Source organism: Phocoena phocoena, chromosome 20, assembly GCF_963924675.1.
Source record: "Phocoena phocoena chromosome 20, mPhoPho1.1, whole genome shotgun sequence".
Classification (NCBI taxonomy): domain Eukaryota; kingdom Metazoa; phylum Chordata; class Mammalia; order Artiodactyla; family Phocoenidae; genus Phocoena; species Phocoena phocoena.
The window spans coordinates 59,270,242-59,288,653 of NC_089238.1; the positions used below are offsets into that span (position 1 = coordinate 59,270,242).

The 18,412-nt window shown below is 61.6% G+C and overlaps 1 protein-coding gene across 1 annotated transcript; it reads left to right on the plus strand.

The window, feature by feature from the left end:
• Positions 1-11,772: 11,772 nt before the first annotated feature.
• On the plus strand, positions 11,773-18,132 carry DPEP1 (dipeptidase 1). Its single transcript, XM_065898671.1, has 10 exons — positions 11,773-11,985; positions 15,699-15,831; positions 16,046-16,178; positions 16,336-16,486; positions 16,631-16,700; positions 17,020-17,196; positions 17,286-17,370; positions 17,444-17,519; positions 17,622-17,757; positions 17,835-18,132. Exons 1-10 carry the CDS (start codon positions 11,882-11,884, stop codon positions 18,000-18,002), a joined length of 1,233 nt encoding a protein of 410 aa, XP_065754743.1. The 5' UTR covers positions 11,773-11,881; the 3' UTR covers positions 18,003-18,132.
• Positions 18,133-18,412: the final 280 nt, after the last annotated feature.

Genomic DNA, 18,412 nt, shown 5'->3' on the forward strand with positions numbered 1-18,412 from the left:
CAGGGCCTGTGTGACGCCCTCCTGCGTGGCGGGCAGGGCAGTGTCCCAGGGTGACCTCAGGGCACACAGCCCCCTCGTGCCCCGCCTGGATGAGGCACACGTCCCCGCGAGGGGGGTCCCTGCACCGCCTGGTCTGAAGCTCCCCTGCCAGCTGGGTGACCTCTGCAGGGCATTTGGCACCCATGAGCCCATCTGTGAAATGGGGCACTAATTAGACCCACCTGCAGTGGGTGGGATGGTCGCCTCCAGAGGTGTGACCTCCAGGCCTGTGAATGTGACTGTGTTTGGGAAAATGCAGGTAATCAGGCTGGCACGGGCATCCCTGGGGGCCTGGCTGGTGGGGAGAGAGGGGGCGGCTGACTGGGTTTGTGGGGTGGGGGGGAGGCCAGCCTTGCGAGGGGCTGCAGGGGGCGGGTAGCAGGGGAGGACTTGGGCTCTGACTGGACCTGCAAGCAACCCTGGGGCGGGGCCCAAGTCCAGAGCCGCTCTGCCTCGTGTGGGCCCTTTCTCCCCCTGGCTGGCGTGGCCCGCAGCTGGCCCCTTGGCCTCCCGGGGCCCAGGGCAGGCGCAGGCCTCTAGGCTTTGTCTTCCTTGTCCGCCAGACTGCAAAGTGCACCCTGACCTGGCTGCTACCTCCTGAATGCTGTCCTTCACATTTTCCTAGAGAAAATCAGCCTGTGACCCTCAAAGCTCCAGGGACAGAAGTCCAGTTCTCTGAGTTTTCACTTGTTCACACATGACGCGACCATTACGTAGATGAGACGTGACACGTCTCCCCCAGAAACTTCCCTTGCGCCCTCACCAACCCACAGCCCCTCCCGACCATCCCACCGCCCGGGTTACCCATCCCAGGACCCTGCACCCAGGGACCAAGGCTGAGTGTCCTTCTTCATGGCATTCAGCCATGTTGATGTGTGTCCACAGTTCCCGTTCATTCTGTGTCACGCTCCACGCGTGGACGCGCCGTAATCTGTGGGTCCGTTCGCCTAGGGGTGGAGGTGACGGCTGCCCCCTGTGCTACGGCTGTGACCGCTTTGTTGCAGTACAGCTCGCATGCTGTCTGCTATGCACTGAATGTTCATGCACGTCCCCCCACCCCTGACCCAGCGGGCTTGAGTCAGTAGCCCCTCTGCTGTCCTTAGGGTTTGGTCCAGACCCACTGAGGCCAGTGAGGCCCCTGCCGGCCTCTGCAGCTTTCTCTCTCCCACATCTCTGCTGTCCTCTGCCTAGAACCTTCCTCCCTGGCCACCTGCCCTTCGAGATTCAGCTAGCTTGTCTCCTCCTCCAGGAAGCCTTCCTGTTCTGCAATTCTGCCTGGCTGCCCTGCTGTTTGCCCTGCCCACTGCCATCCAGGAACCTGCAGCTCTGAGCCATGTGGCCTGGGTGCGTGCCGCCCACGCCCCAGTTTCCAGGGCTGGGAAAGGGCGGCCACACCTGTGCTGCCCTCCGGACCCTCAGAGTATGCAGGGGGCTGCTCCACAGGCATGACCTCCGGGCAACACCGCGTGGCCCAACCGGCCACCAGAGGGCAGCAGTGGAGGGACGGGGGTGGGGACAGCTGCCAGGGCCACCTGGGGCCCATGTCACGGAGTGTGGGTCTGAGGACCATGGGAGGCCCTATGGGGACCCGAGCCCCTGGCCTCACCCCTGAGTGTCCACCAGCCTCAGGCTGAGCTTGGGGCTCCCGGCCTTTTTCACAGACAGGACGGGGCGGCCCTCACACAGCGCTTAAGAGACCCTGAGCATTTTCACACGAGCGTCTCCTTCAAATCTAGAGGGTCCCTGTGCCGGGCACCATTGTCCCCATCCTACAGTTCAGGGAGGGAGGTCGGCCCTAGCGGGAGGCCCTCGCCTGCCCTGGCCTGGTTCCGCCCAGTGACTACCCTGCCCTGGGGCGGGGCGGCCGGGCCATGGCTTCCCTATTGCTATGCTGGACAGGGGGTGTAAACGGGCTGCGCCCCAGGACCGGGGCCTCTGCAGGGACAGGGATATGCTGAAGTAACAGCTGGCGGGGCCCCCAGACCTACCCCCCTTGCGGAAGGCGCTCCCAGCCTCGGGATTGCCTGCGAGGCCCACAGGGAGGGTGGCCTGGCAGCCCCGGGCAGGGCCCTCGGGCACTGTCTAAATGTTCCTGGGATGTCTCATGTTCAAATACAGAAGCCCACCAGCCAACAGGAGACCCGGTGTCCCTCACAGGAGCTCATCCAATGGCCACAGGCGCAGGAGGGGAGGAGCCCGGAGGCCAGCCTGGAGGAGGGAGCCCACTGGAGGCTGCCCCCACCCCTGTGCCCGCCTTTGCTTTGCCACACACTCTGTGGTCCTGGCTTGTCCTGGAAGCTGAGGACACACCAGGGAGTGAGACAAACCAAACCTAGTGAGGATGGGGCCTCGGGGGCAACAAACGGGGAGTCCCTGCCCATCACACATCCTGCCAGACCGTGGCAAAGGCAAGACTAAGAATGTCAGCGAGCGTCACACAGCCTGGTTCTGACTGCGAGCCGCGCGGCCTCTGTCTGAGCCTGGCAGCCCTTCCCAGGCCCCAGCAGCCACCCTGGGACAGATGGAGATGTCCCCCTGCCAGGCCCAGGTGCCCGCTCTGTGAGCTGGACCATGCTGGACAATGTTTGGGGGCCCAGGGCACCCCAACCCCAGAAGGAAGGGCAGCCGGCCGTGGCGGTGTGCGCCCTTTGACCCCAGGCCTCCTGAGGAAGCCTCTCCGAGGGGCGTCCCCTGGAGATTACTGTTGACTCACCCATCTGAACATTATGTTCCCCAGGCTCAGCCTGACTAGGCGTGGTTTCTCTCTGGGGACTTTCAGAAGGACAGATGTGTCCCCCAGGGTCACAGGTGTGAAAGCAGGAAGGGCGCGGTGTAGTAGACTGGCTCCACACACTTGCTGGCGGTCCCTGAGCCTCCTCCCTTGGGGACTCCTGACCGGTCAGCTGCGCGGCGGGGCTGGGGGGAGGGGGGAGCCTGAGCCTGCACGTAGGGTCTCACCTGACACCCTGTGAACGGAGGGCTCAGGGCTGGGTTGGGGCCCTAAGGTGCCCAGACCCCCATCTCTGTGCAGAGCCCGCTTGAGCCCTCTGTCTCTGGTTTAATTAATTTGATTTTTCCATGTTAATGCACATGCTAACATTTCCAAACAGTACAAAGAGTAATAACATCAAAAGCAGAAACCTCCCTCCCACACCCTGTCCTCAGTGCCTCTGGCCCTCCAGCCGTCCCGCTATGCCAGGGCCCAGGCAGACCCAGTGGGGAAGCTCTGCTCTCCAGCCGTGGTGCCCCCAGAGTGGTGCCACCCCACATGTGGAACTGGGGCGTCGTCCTCCAGGGAGGGGCTGCACCTGGCTGCCTCCCCCGGCCCTGGTCCGCCGTGCCCGGGGGGGACACTCAGCCCTTCTCCACCCTGACCCGGCTCTCCTCCCGGGCCCTCCCCTCCCGGTGCCATTCACCCCGCACCCGGGAAGGGGAGGGTCGAGGGAGTGGATTTCCTCCAGAGCCTCAGCAGGGAGCCTCCTAGCTCTGCAGCCCTGCTTAGATCCCCACCCCCTCCTCACACTCTGGATCTCCGTGAACTTTGAGGTCGGGAGAGCCCCCGACCCGGGCCCCACAGCCACATCCCCTTCCTCGCAGTTCTGGTATCTGAGCTCGTCACAGCACTGCCCCGACTAGGGGGCTGTCCCCACTCAGAGTCGGTGTCTGCGGCCCAGGAGGGGGCCAGGGCAGAGGGCAGGCGGGAGTGCGGCTGTGCACGCCCCACTGTGCCCCCGCCGGGCTTCGGGGAGCCAGGGTGTGACCAGCTGTGTGTGCCCTCCCCGGATGGCGATGGGACTGCCAGGTGCCTGCCAGTGCCGACCGGGCTGTTCCCCACCTCCCACGCTAACCGCAGAACCCTGAAACCAATTAGCGCAGCCAGCCCCCAGCTGGGCCGGGTCACCACCCAGACCTTCCCCTGGGTTTGGAAATCCCGTGTCTCTGCCAGAGGACATTCCGATCCCTGACTGCTCTGACACTCCTGTAGCTGGGGATGTTACATATATAGAAACCAGGGCCCCCAGCCTCTGGGCCCGGCTGAGGACGCCTTGCAGCCCTGAGACACGGCGGTGTTCCACCCCAGCAGTGAGGGCGGTGGGCAGGGGTGGAATCCCAGGCCCTCAGGTGACAGGCTGCCCGCTGCCTGGGATGCTGTGCGCCAGGCGGGAGGGGCCCGGGTCCCAGGTGTCCCCTGTGAGCCTCCTCCCCACAGCTCCTAACTCAGCCCTCCCACCGATGCCAGCAGCCTGCCGGAGGCGGCCCCCACCCCCGACCGCCCGGCGCCCAGCCCAGTCCCGGCCCGAGACCCGAGGCCCAGCCCGAGGGTCAGCGGGCGCTGAGACCCAGTGGGCTGTGCGTGCCGGGCACGCCTGGCTCACGTGTCTGCGGAAATGCGGACCAGCTGACACGTGTGCGGCATTCGGCCCTCTGTCCCGTGCTCTGAGGTGTGTCGAGAAGGCCCCCGGGGGAGCTGCTGTTCTGTGTGAGGGAGGTGAGGCCACCTGCGGAGCTCGGGTAGATGGAACTTGAGAAAAACAGAAACAAAGCCCCAGGCCTCGCGGGGAGCCCGGCGCTGTGCCGTCTGGGCTGCAGGATGGCCGTCTCCTCCTCCCACTGCGGGCCGCCTGGGTCAGGGAGCTGTGGAGAAGCTGGTGGAGAAGCCACCAGCCTGAAGGCCACTTCCGGGGGCTGGGTGGACGGGGTGTTGTCCGTGAGGAAATTGGGCAGTGAGGATCTGGGGGCAGAGGTCCAGGTGGTGGCTTCATGGCTGGGCGTGGATGGTTGAGGGGCCTGAGGACAGCCCAACCCAGAGGTAGCCGGGTCTGAAGCTATCTGTGCCCCAGGGCCTCCTAGGACACACCCCACAACCCACCAGGGGCGGTCGTGTGCCAGGCTCTGTGCGTGGTCATGGGCTGAGGGCATGGCTGCCGGCCCCGAGGTGGGCATGGGGACCGGGTGGGCACAGTGACACGTCTGCAAAGCTAAGCATGTGTGTGTTGTGTGCTGCGTATGTGACAGGACAGGCCTGGTAAGAGTGTGTGTGTGAGCGTGTGATCACATCTGTGTACTTACGTCTGAGTGTGTTTGATCACATCTGTGTACTTACATCTGAGTGTGTTTGTGTGATCACATCTTTGTACTTACGTCTGAGTGTGTGCGCTTATATTTACGTGCTAAGTATGCGTGTTTCTGTATGTGCACGTCTGCATCTCTGCATATGTGCTGATCACGTGTACAAGTCTGCACGTGTGTACTTGTAAGCCTGTGCTGTGTCTGCACACACAGGTATGGGACATGTCTGAGCATTCTCGTGTGCGATGTTCAGGTGCGTACGTGTGCAAGTATGGGGGTCACGGGTAGGTGTGTCTGCACGTTCTCCGTGTTGGTGTCTCTGGGGGCACAGGCGTCTGCACGCGGGTGGTTGTGCGTGTACACCTGTGTAACTGTGCATTGGATGTGGGTGTGCTCTGTAGCCTGCGTGGCTGTGTGGTTGGCTGTGTTTGCACATCTCTCTGTGTGTTTGCTCACGCACATAGCGTGTGTATTCCTGAGGGATGTGGGCTGTGGACTCAGGCCCTCCGTGCTGCTCTGGGCTGTGTCGGGGCCTGGGCTCTGGTCCCTCCTGGCTGGTTGACAGCCCGGCCCAAGTGGGTGGGGGCAGTTTCGGTGGACCCAATCTTGGTCCTGGGAGCTTGGGTGAGCGCCTGCCCTGCCGTGCAGGGGCCTCGGGTGTGTGAGGATCCAGCTGGGCCCTGACTGCTCCCTGGACGCGGAATCTGCCGCCTCTCTGTGGCTCTGGGCGAAACTGAACAGCACCGTTTAGTTTTTGTGTGTTTATTTTCCTGTGTTCCTTCTGTTTACGGCAAGTGACGTTGATGTTTCCAGTTAATGATGTTATTCTCCTTATTTAAGTAAAAAGTGATAATGCTTTAAAGCAAACTATTAAGCGGCCCCGCTGAGAGCTGAGCTGGCTGCAAGGCTCGGGCGTCCTCCCAGGGACCCGCCGGGGAGAGCACGTGTCCTCGGCCGCCACCCATGTGGGGCTTCTCGTTACTAAGGCGACTGTGGGGTGCAGCCACCTCCAGGAGGCCGAGGCGGTTCGGCTTACTCACCCCATTTTACAGACCAGGACACTGGTCACCGGCAGTGGGAGAAGGGTCAGCGGGTCAGCTCCCCGCCGCCACACAATACGTCCTCGGTGGGCTCCCATCGCTCGCGTTTCCGGGCCCGGCGGGGCCAGCTGGTCTCTGGCCCGCGGATCCGGCCTCAGCCGGGAGCTGGCAGGGGGGCCGGCGGTCAGCCAGCCGGCAGGGAGCTGGGCTGGTGGCTGCCTTCCCGACGGAGTGTCCAGCACAGGAGCCAGGCGGCAGCACGGAAGTCACGCCTGCCACCTTCTCTCTGCGGGTCAAGCCAAGTGTCCCCCCTCTCGGCGGACAATTAGGAGGGCGCATGGATGGAGACGCGGGGGCTGCCGGCTCCGGAAAACGCAGTTGGCCACACGGGAGTTTGAACCCAGGGTGGCCTGGTTTCCAAGCTCGTGCTCTAAACAAAGCCTGTTCCCACCTCCCGAGAGCCAGTCTCTGAAATCAAAGGACCTGGGCCAGGCCGTCGGGCCGCGGCTCTGTCCCTGAGGCTCACGTCCCTGGGTGCCAGCTACCAGCACAAGAGGAAGAAACAGGAATTAGAAGCAGAAACCCTGTGAGAATCCTCCATAGCGACACCCACTGCATCCTCTAGGTCAGAAGGTTGGCCTGGGATGGACATTTCCTCGCCATGTCTGTCAAGGTGGGAGGACTTGACTCAAGCAGAACCTGCTGTGTCAGAGAAAGGAAGGATCCTCAGCAGGCAGGTTCAGCCTGTCTCTGGGGATGAGAAGCTGGACGGAGGTGGCCCCTTCGGGAACATGTACAGAGGGGGCGGCAGGTGGGCAGGGGGCAGCCACCCAGCAGAAATCGGAGAGGAACTCGGTTCAGACGTCACGGGAAGGGGTGGGAGTGAGATACGTGGTGGAAATTGGGCTTGTGGACGGCTGGATCGTGGACCAGCTGACCCCCAGTGCCCAAGTGCCCAAGTTCCCAAGTGCACAACCCTGGTTGGCCCACGGCCAGGCTGACTCTGGGGGAAAAGACACCAGTGGGTCCTTCCCTAAAAAACCATTTGTTTTGAGAATCAGGGTTGCTATTGATATGGTCGTGTTAGATGCTGACATTAAGGGCCCCCACTGTAATGGCGGCCCCCCTCTTGAAACTGGGAGGCTGCCCGTGTATCCACAGCACAGCAGCCTCGCTACTGCTACCTCCTTAAATATTATGTTTGAAGTGACAAAGACCTCCAGCTGGTTGAGGACAGCCTGCACATGCAACAAAAGGTCCAGATAAACAATGGGAAAAAAAAAGGTCCAGAGGAAACATTATCATCCAGTAAACAGGAGGAAACAAAACTTCTCACGGATATCAGACAATATGGCTTCCATAACAAGAACAAGGTGCAAAGGAAAAAAAAACCCCACCACCAACAGAAACACAAGAAAGCACTCTTGGGAGATTAAGTATATAATTCCTGAAAGAAAACTTTGGCTAAAAGTGCTCGAATTCAGAACGAGGAAATTCATAGAATAAATTCAAAGAACAGAATTTCTATTCTATTCATAAATTCACAGAACAGAAACGCATAGAATAAAAGCACGAGGAAACCTAAAACAGGAGAGAAAAACACAAGAGACAAAAAGGATCAACGCGGGTTGTCCAGCATCTGACTGAGCCCCGTGCCCAGGAGAGTGGGCAAAGAGGATGCAGGAGAGAAGGGATTCCAGGGCGTGTCCCGGGACCAGAGGCAGAGCTGGTGAACGTGGGTGCAGGGCGGTCGGATGAAACAGAGTCTCCAGTGAGGTACAACACTGAGAAAGTGCAGAGCCCACGGAGAAAGAGGGGATTCAAGGAGATTGTGCAAGAAAGCAACACGCCGCCTACAAAGAACTGGGTTCCCGACAGCAGTGCGGTGCGGACGGCCCCAGAACGTTCACTTTCTGAGAGGAAACGGTTTATGACCCTGAACTGCATGGCCGGTAAAACTGCTGCTCACTTATGAGGGCATAATAATGTCACGTGCAAACGCTCCAGGACTTGGAAATCCACTTCCCGCACACCCACTGCTAGCGGTGGTTTGGGGACCAGCTCTACCAAAAAGGACATAAACTGAAAGGCAGAGGGCTCAGGGCAGAAATTAAGTGGGAACCATAGATCCGAAGCCAGGGGCGGTGAGGTAGGAGGCCCAGAGCTTGGAAGATTGTGAGGACATGGTAACAGCACCCAGTGGAAGGAAAAAAAGGCAGCCAGAGACCTCAGACTCCAGAGCACACAGGTTCAAGGGTCATTTCGGGGGCCTGACCCGCGGGTCCATAGCGTGGTGGTCCCAGCGGGAGGTCCCACGGTGACTTGTGTTCCAGACAGATGCTGCGGTTGAGACGTGTCAGCGCTTACACAGCAGCCCGACCCTGCGCGCCCCGGCCGGCCGCAGGCTGTGAGTCACCAGAGAGAGGGTGTGGAACAGACGCTGTACAGCACGAGCCCTCCTGGACGTGGACTTGGGCCCTCTGGGTGTCATGTTCCGGGACCGTCGTCCCGGACATCCTCTCCTGTTTGAACAAGGGTGCACCCAGCCTTGAGTCTTGTCATGCTCGGGCCACCCTGGGAAGTGTGGTCGCGCCCTCAGCTTAGCTCCTAGAAACGCCGGCCTCTGTCACCAACTTGCAAGAGCGAAACCTAATGTGAATGGCCCGGTGAGACCAGCTGTGCGGAACCGCGGGGGGAGCTGGGACCAGAGGAAAGGTGAGATGTGGCCTTGACTCTATCTAAAAGTTTCACATTTCGTTCATCATGGATTTTTTGGGGGGCCAGGAATTTTTGATTTTTAAAAATATTGCGTTAAAATACTAGTTACCTCCGTGACTGAGGTTCCTAGTGTCCCCGCTTTGAAATTTGCCCCCAGGACGGTGCCTCGCTCTCCCTGCCCTCGCCCGGCCCGGGCACCTGAGCTGCAGAGGTGGGAGGCTGGGGCCAAATCTCACCCCAGGGAGGAGAGAGTCCGTAGGTGACGTGCAGAGTGGATGGTGGGGGGCCCGTCCCTCTGTGACACGGCGACAACGAGAAAATAACACTGAAAGTCCCCCTCCCGCAGTGCAACTGGGCCGTGGGCCCCTCCACTTCCTTCCTTTCCACTGGGCTGTTAAACGAATGAAGTATTACAGAGGAATGAGCAGAGAATTTAAAATCCTTTAAGCAATTAAATGAATTCTGAATTTAAAATGAAAAGAAGGTCAAAATTAAGTGTCTGGGAGGTTTAAAGAGACAAACGCATGGAGCCACCTGGGGAGGGTGGAAGGGGTAAAGGAGAACTTTGCCCTGGCAGACCTGGAGGGCCCACGTGCTCACAAAGGAGCAGTCAGTCTGCCGCGGGGACCCCTCAGCCGCGGAAGCAGACACGTGGATCACACAGGATGCCACTATACCCAGGGAAATGGCCGAGGAAGCACCGCAGACAAATGAGAAAGAAATCAGAACGACTATCTCAGGAGAGGAGGAGACAAAGTATACAAGACACAGCAAACCTAAGAAAATGTGTGGTTACATTTAAATGAATGCCACGCCCCGTGGGCTGTACTCCAGTATTAAGGAGTTTATATGTTGAAAGAGACACACAGACTTAAACACGAGTGTTACAAAGTATGAGGGAAGACACTAGCAAAGTAGTGACACGCAGAGGAACTTTCTAACCGTCGTAGGAAAGGAATCAAAGTAACACGAAGAGCACGGCAGAAGCAAGAAACGGGAGGAGCACGGCCGGCCGTAGCTTGGGAAGTAGCGAGGCTAAGGGGGGATGCAGTGCTGTCACCGTCGTACTGGCTTAAACGGTCACATTTACAGACAGAGGCGCTCAGATGAGGTGAAGAAATAAAATACAGTTATATGCTCTTGCAACTTCCCTGGCGGTCAAGGGGTTAAGACTTCGCCTTCCAGGGCAGGGGGTGCTGGTTCCATCCCCAGTCCGGGAGCTAAGAGCCCACAAGCCTGGCAGCCGAAAAAGCAAAACGGAAAACAGAAGCAACATTGTAACAAATTCCATAAAGACCTTAAAAACGGTCCACGTGAAAAAAAAAAGAAAATTAAAAAATATACAATTACATGCTCTTAAAAAAAGCCAACTCTGAAACAAAAACGATAAGGGGAAAATGTTGAAAATACGTAGAGTCAAATGGAGCAGGCCGGTGTGAACAAGGGGGGACGTGTGTTCACAGCCATGTCAGAGAGGAGGGTTCCGGGGAGAAGCCCCCCAGCTGCAGACGGGCATCGCCCACCACAAAGCAGCAGCGTCGGGTCACAGAGACAGGCCGGGGAGGTGGAGGGGGCTGGACACAGAGCACGGAGGACCGTCGAGGTGCTGGGGCCGTGGGGACAGTGCGAAGGGCAGACGGGGTCCTGGCTCGAGGTGGCGGAGGGACATACTCGGCTTTAAAGCCCGTGTCCTGGCCCAGCACCTGCTGGGCCACAGTTCCCAGGCAGCGTGGTCAGAGTCCTGGATTCCTCACCCTTCAAGGGGGTCTTTTGTGCACAGAGTGGTGAAGAGGGTGGAGTCCCAGGGCCTGGCACGGAGGATGTCCCTGTGGGGAGCGGGGGCAAGTCCTCGATGGGGTCTGGGGCCGGCGGCTTCGTCCCCTAGCATCTGGGTGGAGGACGCCCCGGAGCCCCTCCCCCCGGAGTGATGGTGGGTGGAGGGAGGGAAGGTAGACAGCTCCCCGCTCTGCGCAGTCTCCCCTGCGAGCTGCCGTTTCAACAGGAGGGAAACGGGGCTGGAGGCCCAGGCCCCGGGATGCAGAGCTAATGACGGCAGAGCCAGGGTTCGGACGTGACCCCCTTCCCAGGTGGGAGAAAGGGCCTGGAGCTGGGCCCATCCTGTCCTTGGGGCCGGGTCGGGGCTCGGGGAGGCCACCGGCCTGGGACCTGGGCTCCACAGGGCAGGTCTGCGTGAGGGTCCAAAGCCATCCAGGGACAGAGGTGCCAGGGAGCCCAGCGAGGGGGTAGGGTCTCCACAGCTCAGCAGCCCTGAGGATCCAGAGTGGGGTGGGGTCACCCAGCTGCCCAGCAGAACCCTGGATGCTGGCCCAGCCCTGGGACCGGGATTCACGATTCACTGGGCCCGGCGCTGCCTGGGCATCCGGTTCTCAACCATGCCCCCCACCCTCCAGCCCCTGCCTCCCCCGGGAGACCTGAGTGTGCGCCCCCAGCTCTAAGGAAATGCAAACGCTCTAAGCTTCCGACCCCAAGCCCCAGCATCCAACATGCTCGGTCAGAAGCCTGCAGCCGGAGCGTGGGTCAGTGTGCAGACACCCCCAGCACTGCAGTGGAGTGTGGCAGGAGTGCCCCTGCCGGGCTGTGCTCCACCTTCCAAGAAAAGTAACAAAAAAACTGCAGGCAAACAAAGGGGTACATTCAAGTACACAAAATTGAATCTCGTTTGTAGACCTCAGACACCAGGTCCTGGGGGCAGGACACAACAAACACTGGCGGCCCCTTTCCCTGCGCTAGCCCATCCTCTGCCCCACTTCTGGGCACCAGTCCCGCCCCTGGGGTTTTACTACACTTGGCCTGGCCCAGACAGCGACGCCCAGCCTCAGGGGCTAGGAACTCCCATGGATCCACCCTCGCGGGGAATGTGCTGATTGCTGATAAACAGGGGAGGTCCTGGCAACAATCACCTGGACCAAAGCCCTCTGTCTCGTGGCGCCCAGGACGGCGGGTCAGGACACACACAGGAGCAGCGGGGGAGCGCATCCCTGGGGCCCCGCGCCATGTGGGCCAGCTGGTGGTTCTGGCCCCTGGTGGCCGTCTGCACCGCGGACCAGTTCCGGGACACAGCGGAGCGCATAATGCAGAGCACGCCTGTCATTGACGGGTAAGCAGCCACCCATGCGACGGGCCGGGGGTCCGGGCGGTGGGGCGCTGGGGTCGAGGCTCATGTGCCCTTGACCTGAGACAGGAGCTGCCCTGTCTCCAGTGGGACTCAGATTCTCCAACTGCACTATGGCCTTTGCCCTCTGCTGGACTCAGTTTTTTTGTGGGCTCTCTCAGGGCCCCAGAGACTTCAGTACATGAGGGCCTGTGGGGAACGCGGCAGGAAGGAGGTGAATAGTGAGGCCCCCAAGGCCTCAGCAGCTCCCGGGACACCCCACAGCCTGGACCCCTGGGGGCTGGGGCTGGGGGCCGTTGGGGCCTGGCCCGGGGTCCTGTGTCACAGGAAGTACAGGTGAGGGTGGTGTCTGCTGTGGCCCTTGGGGGACCCTCTCGTCAAGCCCACCCCTCGCTCCATCCACCTGGGGTGACCCCATCAGGCCTGTGCGCCCGGCTTGACCTCACCGAGGCATCTCATGCTTCAGTGCCCCAGGCCAAGCTCCTGGGTGCCCACTCCCCCTGCCCCTCTTCCAGCCAAGACCCTGGTGACACCTTGTCACTCTCTCCCTGATGTCACAGCCAACCTGGCCGCGCCTGCCCCCTTCACTTACCCTCCACCCCCGCCCCTGTGCCTCTGACTGCCCCCTCCTGCCCCTGGCCTGAGGTCAGGTCTCCGCACTGCAGCCAGAGGAAGTCTTGGAGACACAAGTACCAACCCCTGCCCTTCCAGCTCCAACTCCCACAGAGCTCAGAGTAGTAGCCGGAGTCCTTCCAGCGGCCCCCAGGGCCCCTCGACGCTGCAGGCAGGCCTGGCACTGCCCTTGCCGCTCCCGCCCCCAACTCCTCGGGGCTCTCCCAGCCCTGGGAAGGACGCCACCTGTCCACACACACTTCCGCCCCACCTGCTCTTTCCCACCGGGTGCTGGGAAAGTTGGGGTACCCACTTGCCCAGGCTTTATGGGACAAAAGCTCTGCAAGAAAAGCAGAGAAAACAGGTGTCTCATCACATAAGACTGGCAGGGAAATGAGGGGCAGCCCTAGATAAGGAAGCGGCCATCAGGGGTCAGAGTGCACCCTTCCCTCCCTCCCTCAGTCCTCCCCTGGTCCCTCCCCTCCCCCTCCTTCCTGGACCTCCCATCCCCCTGACTGCCTCTGAGGGTCCTCACGTGGCTGGGCCTCCTCACAGGCATAGGAAGTTTGCTGCAGAGGCCGCTGTCCTTTGCTCCCATCCGGGAGGCCCTGCTGTCTGGCAGGTCTGGGCTCAGGGACCAGCCATCCCAGGCCAGCAAGGGCAGGTAGAATATGCCAACAAAATGAATGTTCCTTCCTTCCGGGGGACTCAGGGTGGCCGGGCACACGGAGAGGGGCTCCGAGTTTAGGTGCTGGGAGCTGTCCAGATGTCCATGTGAGGGGTAAGATGGCTCAAAGAGCCCAGACAGCCAGGCGTACTCAGGAAGCTGGGATTTGGGGAGCTGGGATTATCCAAAGTCTTAGAAAGCCAAGACTAGGCTGACAGAATCAAAACCAGTTAGTATTAGCTACTCCTGTGGGTAAGAGAGACCCAAATAAGTAGCTTCAACAACAGGGAAGTCCGGACGGAGTCCTGGCACGGCATTCCATAATGGTGTGGCCACCATTCCCACAGTTACCTCATGATTTAATATGGCTGCACCAGCTCCAGCCATCACACCTGTAAGCCGTAGCTGGCCTAAGTGTGTGTTTGGCTGTCGTTTCTAGCACTTCCCGGCACTCGGAATCCTCCCCTCTCCTCTTTGGGTAGGGTGGCAGGTCCTCTATCACAGCTGAGGATGCTACCCAGGCCACACAGATAAGGATGGTAGATCCGTCAGCCTCCAGAACAGACTCCAGGATGTGGTGTTGACCTTAGCGCGGATACCTACAAAGGGAGGACAGGCTGAGGCGAGGAGGGAAGAGCAAAGTGGAGGCAGCTGGAACGTGGGGCTGGATTTCCTCGAGGGGCAAAGGAGTGAAGTCCCGCTCAGCGCTGCCTTGGGGACAGTGACCAGGGCCAGCCCCCCCCCCCCCAACTCTGCAGTGAGGCAGTGACCTCGCCTCCCTGGAGCTCATCCACCCCTCAGTCAGCAAAGGCGTCAAATCTCACAGCTGGGGCAGGAGCTCTTCAGGAGACCAGGGGCAACTTTCCTCCAGGATCTGGAGCCCTGTGTGGGGCCCAGGGAGCCCTCACTTCCCACCAGGGGCCATGGCCACCTTGCTGTGGAAGAGCCCACCCCAGGGGCCCGGACGACCTAGGCCGTCATGGTGTTAACCTTGTCAGTGACCCTCACAAGGCAGCCCCGTGTGTGTGTGTGTGTGTGTGTGTATGTGTGTGTTACAGATGAGGAAACGGACACCAGGGAGGGAGCCAGGGCTGGGGGTGGGAACTAGGTGTGGGCGAGGGTCCTGGGGAGAGTGGGCATGGCTGCTGGGCTGGGGAGGAGGGGTGGATGGGAGGGCCCACAGTGGGAGCAAAGCCCCCTCCGGCCTGTCCTCACAGCCCCCTTGTCACCAGGCTAGGGATCCGCTGGTCGACTCCCTGCATGTCCCAGGAGTGTGTGCCCGTTGGCTGGTAAAAGCCAGATGCTGACTGGTGGGCCAGGGCTGGGCCTGAGACTCTGAAATTCTAATCAGCTCCCAGGGGCCGAGGCCCCTGCCGGCACCTGGAGCTTATGGCTCCCAGTGGTCTCTCCCCTTGGGGCTGCTCCTGGATGCAGGGAGGAATGTGCCCCATGGGTCCTGCCCTGGAAGACCCCCAGCAGCTGTTGAGAGCCCTACCTGTCCCCTGCCCCTCGTCCTGCCTGTCTAGTCACCTCCTCTCCTCTACCCGCACCTCACCTCCTCCTCTAATGCACTCACCGCCTACCGGCTCCTGGGAGAACTTCAGAGGGCCTGTCCTTTGGAAGCACAGAGGGATCTTCTTGGAAATGGTGCAGGACTGTCCCCAGGGACAGAGGCAGCAGAGGGCCTCTGGGGCCCCCAAATCCCTCACTGGTGCCCTGCTCCCATGGCTGCCCCCCAGGGTAGGCCACGCCCCACACTTCCCCACCCTCTCCCTGCAGCAGAAGCATTTCATCTTTTTTTTTTTTTTTTTTTTTTTTTCCGTACGCGGGCCTCTCACTGTTGTGGCCTCTCCCATTGCGGAGCACAGGCTCTGGACGCCCAGGCTCGGCGGCCACGGCCCACGGGCCCAGCCGCTCCGCGGCACGTGGGATCTTCCAGGACCAGGGCACGAACCCGCGTCCCCTGCATCGGCAGGCGGACTCTCAACCACTGCGCCACCAGGGAAACCCAGGATTTCATCTTTAATCTGTGAATCTCCCCCAGGCCTGCACTCAGCAACCCCATGTCAACCAGCCTTGTTCGTGGAGATTGTTTCAACTCCAAGCTCCCCCGACCTCCACGATTTTGAAGCCAAGCCGGCATCTGCCCTCCCTCTCCCCCCAGTGAAAGGCTCCGGGAGGGAAGACCTGTTCACTTAGGGCTCAGCGCAGTGGCCTGGCCTGGGGGTGCGGCCAGCTGAGAAGCTCACCTGTGCTCAGGTGTGCTCAGATGACAGCAGTCACCCTGCGACCTCCCTAGTCTTCGGCCCATGAGAAGAGGAGCTGGAGAAGGGACAGCCTGCCCGGGAGGCAGCTCGGGGGGCCCGGGTCCAAGGGGCCATCCTGACCTGCCCCTGACCCCTCCGCCTGGCCCCTCCAGGCACAATGACCTGCCCTGGCAGCTGCTGAAACTGTTCAACAATCAGCTTCAGGACCCGAGGGCCAACCTGACCAGCCTGGCCCACACGCACACCAACATCCCCAAGCTGAGGGCTGGCTTTGTGGGTGCCCAGGTATGGTCGGGCCCGGAGCCTGAGGCGTTGGAGCCCAACTCCTCCTCTCCTGCTGCCCCTCCCTGGTGGCGGCGTACTGCCCTGGGCCCTTAGAGGGGGCTCCGATAGCCACTCAGGCTGCGGGGAGGGCTTCCGTGGCTGGAGGGAAGCCAGAGTTCGTGTGCCTGGGGCCCAGCTCCTGAGCTCCCAGCGCCTCCCCCCGTGACCCCCCCAGTTCTGGTCTGCGTACACGCCCTGCGACACCCAGAACAAGGATGCCGTGAAGAGGACGCTGGAGCAGATCGACGTCATCCACCGCATGTGCTGGTTGTACCCCGAGACCTTCCTGTGTGTCACCAACAGCACAGGTGGGTGCCGGCGCCCACCAGCCCCGGTCCTGAGCAGGGGCTGCTGCGCCGCTCTGCGGTTTGCTTCACGTGGAAGCCAGTCCCCACACCCGACACCCGACACCCAGGCACACGTGTCGCCCGGTGCCCACTGCCCCTGGCTGGGCTCTCCTTGCAGGCATCCGGCAGGCCTTCCGGGAGGGAAAGGTGGCCAGTCTGGTCGGCGTGGAGGGCGGCCACTCCATCGACAGCAGCCTGGGTGTCCTGCGGGCGCTCTACCACCTGGGCATGCGGTACCTGACTCTCACCCACAGCTGCAACACGCCCTGGTGAGCAGCCCCGGGGGGCCGGCCGGGCGGGAGGGTCTCAGAGCAGGGACCGCCCCAGCACCTGTCTCTCCTCCTGAGGGTCCTGAGGTAGGTGGGCCCGGGCAACCACTCTGCCCCTCGGGTGCCTGCCCTCTGCTCTCCTAGGGCCGACAACTGGCTGGTGGACACGGGAGTGGACGAGGCCCGCAGCCAAGGCCTGTCACTCTTTGGGCAGGTGAGTGGGGGGGCGGGGCCTCGGTCACCCTCAGAGGACCCGGCATGTCACCTGTTTCCTCAACTGTGAGATGGGCCAGCAGCACGGGCCTTCCACTGGAACCCACTGGTCATTAGAGTGGCCTCCAGTCTTTCAGCCCCTGAAGGGCTTGTTAACACCTGGCCAGTGCCCTTCCCCACACCTGGACTTCCCAGGCGGCCGCCAGAAACCCCAGAAGGTCGTGTGAACCCCAGCGTGCACGGCACAGCCCGCCTGGTCCCAGGGTGCTGGCTGAGACCCTCCAGGCTGTGCGGGTCCCCTGAGCCCCGTCCCCCCTCAGAGTGTCGTGAAGGAGATGAACCGACTGGGCATCATCATCGACTTGGCCCATGCGTCCATGGCCACCATGAAGGCCGTGCTGCAGCTGTCCAAGGCCCCCGTGGTCTTCAGCCACTCCTCGGCCTACAGTGTGTGCCAGCACCGGCGCAACGTGCCCAACGACGTGCTCCAGCTGGTGGTGAGAGGCTGGGCCGGGGCCGTCCGCTCCTGGGCTGGCCCCCGCAGCCTGGCCGCCCTGCCCACGGTGCCGCCCTCTCTCCCGAGCAGAAGCAGACGGGCAGCCTGGTGATGGTGAACTTCTACAGTGACTACGTTTCCTGCAGAGCGGAGGCCAACTTGTCCCAAGTGGCAGGTGGGCGGGGCTGAGCGGCCGGGGCTCCGGGCCGGGGCCTCTCACAGGGCCCTCACGTGCCACCTCTCCGCAGATCACCTGGACCACATCAAGAAGGTGGCAGGGGCCGGAGCCGTGGGCTTGGGTGGGGACTACGATGGTGTGTCCAGGTGAGGCGAGACCCCCCTCCACGTGCTGTGAGGGGCGGGGTGGGGGCGCCCAGGCCCTGCCCCCTGGGATGCAGAGCCTGGCTTTCTCCACCCGCATCTCAGGCTTCCCTCGGGGCTTAAGGACGTGTCCAAGTATCCAGACCTGGCTGCCGAGCTGCTGAGGAGACAGTGGACCGAGGCAGAGGTCAAGGGCGTCCTGGCAGACAACCTGCTGAGGGTCTTCGAGGCGGTGGAGCAGGTGAGGGGCCCCGCACTCCCTGCGCCGCCGACCACCTCCTGCCCTCAGGCAGGCAGCTGACCTGCATCTTTCCCCAGGCGAGCAGTCACACACAGGCTCCCGGCGAGGAGCCCATCCCCTTGGGCCAGCTGGAGGCCTCCTGCAGGACCAGCTATGGCTACTCAGGGGCCCCCAGCCTCCACCTCCAGCCGGGGACCCTGCTGGCCTCCCTTGCACTCCTCGTCCTCTGCCTGTGTCGCCTCTGACGCCCTGGGTGCTAGAACGGCAGCAACTCCCCGTGCGCTCAGACTGGCCTGTCCTGGGCAGGCACCTGCGCTCCCCTGGGCAACACAAAACACAGGCACGGCGGGACCCTCAATAAAGTCGCCGATCCTTTGAGTCTCGTGTCATCAGCACCCTGGCCCTGGAGGGGGCTCCTGGCTGGACACCAGACACAGGAGTGCCTGAGTCCTGAAGGGTCAGGGTCTGAGAGGCTTTGCGTGGACGTTGCTGGAGGGTCTTTAAAATAACACACAGTCCAGGCTCCGGCTGCCACCTCCCCACGCACATCTGTACACAGGTGTGTGCACACACACAGACATGCACACGTGTGCACACCTGCACCCCATATCCTCATACCGGTGCACACCCATGCTCTCACATATACACACCCACA

Coding starts and splice junctions, on each gene's coding strand:
- DPEP1 (XM_065898671.1), top strand. CDS start 11,882: ATGTGGGCCAGCTGGTGGTTCTGGCCCCTGGTGGCCGTCTGCACCGCG. Junction 15,832..16,045: donor CTGGCTTTGTGGGTGCCCAG/GTATGGTCGGGC, acceptor TGACCCCCCCAG/TTCTGGTCTGCGTACACGCC. Junction 16,487..16,630: donor CACAGCTGCAACACGCCCTG/GTGAGCAGCCCC, acceptor CTGCTCTCCTAG/GGCCGACAACTGGCTGGTGG.